Genomic DNA, 8,194 nt, shown 5'->3' with positions numbered 1-8,194 from the left:
TTTACCAACTGAGCTATGGGGGAAGCCCTCAGTTATGTGTAGTACTACAGAAAGTGGGGCAGAATCCATTTGACAGAAGAGATACCGGTTCACCAAGGTCCTGTCACTTGACCAAGATACCCAGCTGGAAGTGGCAGCTCAGTGCAGGACTTTTGATTTTAAACCCCCAGGCTCACTCCAAGGCTGTCTGTCTCCCCTGCTCCCAGGCCGGGATGAATGGGGGCCTGTCTCCCTGTCCCACTGGGGATTTTCATCTTATCTTTAACTGTCTGCGGGATCTCAGTTCCCGCACATATCAGCATTCTTTCCCTGCTGACCATGTGAAGATTAAAGGACTAAATATTTGAAACTTTTTACCAAACACTGCCTACGTGCTCAAGGAAAGCATTCTGGACAGGAGCAGAGGCAACCCCGCCCCCCAGAGTGGAGGGAAGGGCATCTTGTTGGTGGGTGGGCCCAGCTCTAGTCCTGGCTTTGGGTGACCTGGACAAGTGGCCCTGGCCCCCAACTTCTGCATCTCACCCCTGCAGACAAGGAAGTCACCCTCTCTCACCTCATAGACTGCCCCTGGGGTGAAAAGGCCAGCTTGTCCATTTCCCAAGGCTAAGACTACAGCCTGTATGGTTGATATAACTTTCTCCAGAGACCCCCATGAACTCAGTGCATCTTCGAATCAAGAAAAGTTAAAAAAAAAATCACCAGGTATAGGCACCCAGAAAGAGGATCTGGTAGGGCAGAAACCTAAACCTCATGAGGCCAGAATGAACCAGGGAAATCCTGAGTTCATCAGGTCAGGAAGGGACATGGCGCTAGTATAGAATGAAATAGGCTGAGGGCGGAAAAAAACCCCACCTACTGGGCAGAAAAGGGACTGGAAAGGGGGCAATTTAATGCACAAAAATATAAAGTGGCCGGCAAGGGTGGAAATCTCCATTGGTTCCTGTCTCCTTCACCTGCAGGCCTCTGTATCTAGGCTGGTTGTTAATCATTATCCAAGGTTTGGCCAGTTCCCTGTACCCCGTGGAGTCCAGATACGTGCTCTCTGGAGTATGTTCTAGGATCAAAAATGGTACCCTGAGGCTATCTGGCCCTGACCAAAGATGGACGCACACAATATGTCAGAGATCCATTCATCCCATGCTCAGTTGTGTCCAACTCTTTGCAACACCATGGACTGTAGCCCGCCAGGCTCCTCTGTCCGTGAGGATTTTCCAGGCAAGAATACTGGAGCGGTTTACCATTTCTTCCTCCAGGGGATTTTCCTGACCCAGAAATCTCCTGAGGCAGAAGTCTCCTGCCTTGGTAGGTGGATTTTTTTACTGCTTGAGCCATCCGGGAAGTCCCTACATCAAGAGGACAATATTGTAAGTTAGGCAGCTCTCCTGGAAGGGCTTCAGGCAGTACTCACAAGGAGAGTCCTCAGAGGGACAGCCAGCTGCTGGAAGCAGGGGTTATCCTGGGGAGGTACCCCAAAGGGCAGGGTTCAAATAAAGTCAAATGGTTTGAAAGTCATATGCAAGCAATCCTGAACTCTGCTTCCCTGGCGTGACCAAAGGGAAAATGCAAAGGCCCTTTGAGCTGGTGGAAGTCTTAGGCACTAACTGGACATCCTTTGCTGGAAGGATGATTCACTCTTAGTCTCCCAGGAGGCCCAGGGACCCTACAGCCCGCATTCCAGCAGGGTCAATAAAACAGGTGTCAACTGTGCTTCCCTGTGCAGCCGGCCTGGGCACCAGTGACCCAAGCTGCTTCCAGGTCTATTCCCATCCCAGGAAGGGTTCAAGTAAAGGTTTTAAAATATGTTTATTCTCGTAAAATCAGCATCCTATATAACATGGCTGTGGGTAAACTGGTGCAGCTGGTGGCATGGAGGCTCCCACCTGACCTCTGGGCTGCAGACCAGCTGCACGGACCCCTGGGCCACTGGCCCAAACACACCAAGGCCAAGAGGCATCAATCTGAACGTCACATGTTGGAATTAGAAAAGTCTCATCTTTTCCACCCTGCACGGCATGTGGGACTCAGTTCCCCAGCCAGGGATCTAACCCGTGTCCCCTGCATTGGAAGCCCAGAGAGTCTTAACCACTGGACCACCAGGGAAGTATGGAAAAGTCCCATCATAGGCAGGCTTTCCGGTAGAACTGGATGTCCTTGGAGGAGGGTCCTAAACTTTGGTAGGCAGGCTCCAGGGATGCATGTTGTTGTGGGTGATGCTGTTGATGTGCAGGCCACTGATAGCATTCAGGAAGAGAAGGAAGGAAGCTGTGAAGTCGCTCCAGAACATCAGGGTGAGGCCCCAGAGCGTGACCTGGCTCCTGAGGAGGACCAGGAAGCTCAGGAGGCCCCCGAAGGAGAGGATGAATGAGATGAGTAGGAGGGTGGAGCCCATGGCCCACTTCCGCCAAGCGAGGGAGTCCTCGCACACCTGGGACACTATGAGAAACTCCAGGCCAAAGATGGCGACCACCACGGCCAAGCTGGCCACGATGCGGGCCACAACCATGCCCGAGGCCAGCCAGGGCACCTGGGCCTGACTCAGGTCTCGGAGGCAGTGCAGCTCCGTCTGGTTGGAGGCAGTGCAGAAGCGCCACAGTCCGAAGAGGCGGTCATCTGCCAGGAGCCACTGGCCATCGCAGATGGAGATGGAGGAGAGGACCACAGCCAGAGAGGCACACAGGATGATGAGGCCTCGGGTGAAGGACTCAAAGAAGGACCGGGGGGGCCTCCTCTGGCCCAGCAGCCTCTGTGCCTGGAAGATAGCATGGGGCAGCACGTCAGGGCGGGCCCCCCGCCACACCTGGCCAGCTTCTTCAGGGAGGACCCACAACATGCGGTTCAGCTTCCCACTGCCACTGGAACCCTTCTCCCATCCTGCCTGTTCCTGGCCCATCCTCCATTCAAGACCTATAAGCATTGGCTGTGGATCCAGTTATTTATCAGGCAAAGAGTTCCCTGCCCTTTCTTTAATGGTCTTATAATGAATAAAAAACCCAAATTCCATTTGCCTGTCTATACTCTTTAGCCTATTCTGAAGTCAGAAAACCTGTTTGACCTGGCTGTTGTGACCTTGAGCCAGCAGGCAGCCTTGGTTTCTTTATATACAAAATAAGAACACTACACAGAGTTATTATTAGCACATCAGTGAGGGTTTCCTCCCCTGGCTCCAGGTCTCCCCCAGTTTCATCCTAATCTGTACCTTTGGAACTTGCCAGGACCCAGGTGCTCAGTGATGTTTGCACTTTACCCTTCAGTCTGACTTAGCCTGTACCCCACCCAGAACAGGCCACCACTAGGTGTTCCAGCAGCTTCTGGGGTTGGAAGGGGAGTCCCTGAGGTGCCCCTTCAGTCTCTGGTTTCTGGAAAAGTGCACTGCCCTCTCTCCTGGAAACCTGGGCCAAGCATCCAGTGAGGTGTCTCTTGTTACAACCCTGGGGCACCCTCCAGCCACTGTCCCCCAACCCAGAAGCAAAAGGAATGCTTCAAAGAGTAGAACGCCTTAGATGGCCCACAAGCCCTCCCAGAGCACCCTCCCCACCACCCTGCTCAGGCACACGGTCCCCTTCGCATGCGGGGGACAAGCCTAGAACTTTCTTCCTCACCTATTGGCTCCTCTACATGAAACACTCTTCTGGCTGCCCCCCTTTCTCCATTCTTCATGTCTCGACTGAAACACCGCCTCCGTACCCACCCAACCCAGAAGGGACTCCCTCTGGCCACTCTCAGAGGAACCGTTCTGACAAGTTACCTATTTCTGTCTGAATAGTGGTGAATGTTATTGTCTGTCTCACTTGGAGACTGAGGTCTCCAGGAGGCCAGGGCCTTACCCTAGAACCTGGTACCGTGCTCAAGAGCCACGAGATAATGAATGTCAAGCTTGCAACCACTGCCACTTTCACCTGAAGCTACCTTTAAACCATCTCCGGCCCAGTCCTAGATTATGCCCTTTACACTGAGTGTGGAAGCAGCCCAGGTTACACCTTGGTTTGGGAGGTAAGCAAAGCAGAAAACTCAAGCGTGATGATCACTGCTAGGGAAACCAACCAAAAGGGGACTCTAGGGTCAGCCCTACCCACGTGCAAACGGAGGCTTCCAGAGGCAGGCCTGGGCCACCCCCTCAGTGAGGGGCAGAGCACGCTCCTGGGAGACCCTGTGGTCAGAGCCCCAGCAGGAACATCAGGCTGCCTGCTAACCTGCTCATCTTAGCAGCCCCAGGGATACAGGAAAGAATCTTGTTTGCTTGCAGCACTTCTGCCTAAGTTAGGATCCCATTTCACCCTTAAACCCGAGTCTGGACTTCCCTGATGGTACAGTGGATAAGAATCTGCTTGCCAATGCAGGGGACAAGCATTCAATCCCCGGTCTTGGACGATTCCACATGCCAGAAGAACTAAGCCCGAGTGCCACAGTTACTGCAGTGAAGCCTAGAACCCATGATCCACAACAAGAGAAGTCACTGCAATAAGATGCCTGGGCACCGCGATAAAGACTAGCCTCTAGGCTCGCCACCACTTTAAAAAAAGAAGAAAAGAAATAGCTGCTTTTTCATTAAAAAGAAGAAGAAGAAGAAGAAGAAGCTAGTCTGGTGGAGTAGGAAACTTCATGGGGGTATGCAAAGACGGCAACTGTCAGAGGTCAAGGGACCTGCCCAAGAGCGTTTACATCACAGTAAAGCTGACACAGCGGCTCAACAGCTGTATCGTGTGCGGGGGTAGGGGTGGGGATGCCAATAAATACTGACTTGGGCCATCGTGTGAGGGGCTCAGTATGGTGGTGAGGAACAGGAGTGGAGGGGACTGAGGGACCCCCAAGGACACTGATGCAGATCCAGACACAAAGGCAGCCTGGTGCACGGTAAAGAGCATTCAGGCGGGAGTCTAGGCTGTGGTTCTCAAACCATGTCCCCTTGTCTCCTAGCAGGGGAAGGGACCCCCTCACTTCAACCCATCAGATCCCTTTTTCCTGCCAGAGCCACTGGGAATCTGAGTCTGTACTGAATTTCAATAGAAAAAATAGCTCTACTGCTAAGAAACCAAGGGAGCTTTGAAACCTCTGATTACAAACCATAAAGGTGTTTGTCTTTGCACGAGGTTTCTTAACCCCCTTGACTCTTGTTTCTCATCTACATTCTGTAGGAGTTAGTGACCCCTGCAGGAAAGCATAGCCATGAAGGCACCTCACCCCTAGTTATAACACCCCTAGACGTTGTTAAGTTTCTAGTATGGGAAAACCTCAGACACAGGCAACAAGTCACAAGAATACAGCACCCAGAGGCCTTTTGACCTTGGACATCACGCTGTCTGGAGAAAAAGCACATGCCGTCCTGCACTCAGCCCCACCTGTCCTGGGCACAAACTGAACTTTAATCTCCAGGCCCTCAGACATTCAGAAAGACAGCTGACATCAGGTCATTTTCCCCCTCCCATCCCAAAGTAGGGCATCATTCAAACTCTGACACCAATAAAACTCCCAAGGATTAAATGAGATTATGCATATAAAGATGCTTGGCACATGAGGAGCCCTGATTTACCACAGCTAGTCCTAACATCAGGAACAATAAGGTATCTTGAGTCCTCATTCCTCACCACTGCCCCTCACACCTGAGCTTTGAGCCATCCAAGAAATCCTCTCTTGGAGGGCAGTTGAGCCTCAGCATGGTCAGTGGAAGGTTTGTGGACCACCCAGGATGAGGGCAGTCGAGCCCTGTCCCTGATACTGCCCAGCCCAGCTCTGTGACCTTGGGCAAGTCACTTTAGTCTCTTAGGGCCTGGACTTTCTCCACTAAAAAAAAAAAAAAGAAAAAAAAAATGGAAGAGGCATTTCCCTTTTCATCCAGCTCCCTGAATGATTTATAGTGACCTGTAGAACAGTGTCACTTGACACTCCTGGGCCATTGAGTCCACTGCCAAGATCCTGTCTTCCTCTACAACCCAGGACCCCATGTGGTTCCATCACCCCCTAAGTAGACACTCTGGGCTGCTCACTACTCATTCTCCACATCACCCCTCCCTCCTTATTTGCCCCAACCCCCCACTGCCCACTCAGCCCAAGCCAAGGTCAGGCCCTTCTCCTCATCAGCTGGAAATCCGTCTGTGCTCAGCCGCTGAGTCGTGTCCCACTCTTTGGGACCTCATATTGTAGCCAGGCTCCTCTGTCCCTGTGATTCTCCAGGCAAGAGTACTGGAATGGGTTGCCATTTCCTCCCCTGGAGGAGCTTCCTCCACCCGGGGATCAACCTGGTTCTCTGGCATTGGCAGGTGGATTTTTTTTTTTAAACCACTGAGCATCCCAAAAAATCCCTTCTACAGCTTCCTAAACAGTAAGCCCATTCACACCAGCATGACCCCAGGACACTGGTGAGAGAGGTACTGGAGTCAGTCTGCTTGGTTTTTAGCTCTTTGACCTCTGACAAGTTATTTATCCCCTGGAGATAACTAGTTCTGCCTCCTGCCCTCGTGGAGGAGCTGAACCGAGTTCTGAACACCCCAACTGCATAGAACAGTCCCAGGCCTGCGGTTAAGTGCTCCTAAGCGACAGCGACTATCTTCAAGCACAGCCCGCGCCCCCCGCCGCCACCGCCGCCGCCGCCAGTAGGGCTCCAGGGTTTTAACCTCATCTTTTCCGCCCACCACCCTCCAACCCCCTTCTCCTTCCTTCGCTAAAACTCAAGTCTTTCAACCTGGCTACTCCAGTCTTCCTGCCCCTCCCAGCCCGGTAAGAAGCCCTCCCCCACCCCTTAATTCTGTCGCAGTTTCTAATCTAGCACCCACTTCCCCCGACCGCATCTAAATCCTGTTTGCAAGTCTCTCCCCAGCTGGGCCGCCGGCTCTTCGAGGCGGGATCACACCCGATCCCACCCTCCACGCAGAAGGTCCGGAGGCAGCCCGGTCGGGACTTCAGATAATGCCCAGAACGGTAGGGAGTAACTCGCAGCATCCCGCTCTCGGGCTGCAGAATCCCGGCCGCAGGATGTTTGCGGGCGGCTCGTGGGTGGAGTTTCTCCTGTTCGGGCCAAGTCTGGCTCTCACTCGATTCTGGGGCTGAGCTGGCCGCCAGTCGCAGGTCACTTCACCTGAGCCTCAGCCTCCGCATCTGTAAACTGGGCGGAGCTCTGGGGTCAGTGCTGTGGCGCTCTGAACGCTCGCTGGCTGAGTCTGCGGGCCTCTGACCGTCAGGACCATCAGGTCGGGAGACTAGCCGGCGGCACGCGTCCGCTATGGAAGCTCGGCTGCCGGGTAGGAGAATTGCACGCCCGAGGGGCAGAGGGAGACAGGCAAGTTGTCCAGCAAACGCCTCGCAACACTGAGAAACCTCATGTCTGCAATGCCGGCCCCTCACCTCACTACAGTCTGTTCCCAGGTTTCCGCGCGTCCCAGAGACTCCATCCCCGTCGCCGTCCCCCCAAAAGTCAGTTTTGCGAAGGAGAGATGGTATTTCTGGCCCCGGCTCAGGAAAGTTCTGGCTTCCCCAGACATGCTTCCTGCTCTGAGGAGCGAACCTCACTCTACAAGTGGATTCCGTCCATCCTCCGCCCCAGAAGCGCCCCCCTTTTAAGAGGGACCCTTCTGTTGAACCTAACCGATGGAAACAGAAGACCCCAAAGACAACCGCCCGACCCCGAGACTTTTGGGAGCCTAGGGTGCGCGAAGGACCAGAGCGACAAGACCGAGCCACAGAACAGCGCTGGGGTGGAGGAGTGGCCCCAGGTGGCTTCCTGCCTGCCCCCCGGACCCTGGCAGGGCGCTCCTACCGCTCTCGTCGCGGCCGCTCGCTCACCTGGACGCCGAGGGCTGTCATCGTGCACCTGGGCTCTTCGCGAACTCCCGCCAGCTGCCTCCGCGATCCCGAGCGCAGCTCTGCTGAGGCAGACCGTTGCTGCTTGGGAAATCTCTCCTCAGGGGCGGGGGGCGGGGCCGGGTCCGGGGGCGGGGCGGGGGGCGGGGCCGGGTCCGGGGGCGGGGCGGGGAGGGGAGCGGAGGGGCGGGGAGGGGTGGGGAGGGGAGAGAGGGCCGGGGAGGGGCGCTGGGTATCAGCAAACTTGGTGCTGCTGGCGGGGCTGCTGGCGGGGCTGCTGGCGGGGCTGTTCCCCGCCCGGGGCCGCTGGGTGGACGCTGAATCAGTGGGACCGCGGGAAGGAGCCACCGGGGAGGGGGAGGCCAGGACACGGCCAAGAAGTGTAGGCTCGGGCGGCGGACTC

The 8,194-nt window shown here is 54.9% G+C and overlaps 1 protein-coding gene across 1 annotated transcript; it reads right to left on the bottom strand.

Annotated features, from left to right (window-relative positions):
- Positions 1–1,786: 1,786 nt before the first annotated feature.
- TMEM37 (transmembrane protein 37) lies at positions 1,787–7,923 on the bottom strand. Its single transcript, XM_043894676.1, has 2 exons — positions 7,774–7,923; positions 1,787–2,749 (listed from the first exon to the last, which is right to left on the bottom strand). Exons 1-2 carry the CDS (start codon positions 7,792–7,794, stop codon positions 2,165–2,167), a joined length of 606 nt encoding a protein of 201 aa, XP_043750611.1. The 5' UTR covers positions 7,795–7,923; the 3' UTR covers positions 1,787–2,164.
- Between the last annotated feature and the right edge of the window lie 271 nt (positions 7,924–8,194).

This window comes from Cervus elaphus, chromosome 33, assembly GCF_910594005.1.
Source record: "Cervus elaphus chromosome 33, mCerEla1.1, whole genome shotgun sequence".
Lineage (NCBI taxonomy): Eukaryota > Metazoa > Chordata > Mammalia > Artiodactyla > Cervidae > Cervus > Cervus elaphus.
Note: the sequence above shows the minus strand (reverse complement) of the source record. Positions and strands in the feature narration are given on the sequence as shown.

Excerpts from the sequence above, each read along its gene's own strand:
- TMEM37 (XM_043894676.1), bottom strand. The coding sequence starts at position 7,794 with ATGACAGCCCTCGGCGTCCAG. Across the intron at positions 2,750-7,773 it reads TGACAGCCCTCGGCGTCCAG|GCACAGAGGCTGCTGGGCCA; the intron begins GTGAGCGAGCGG and ends GCTATCTTCCAG.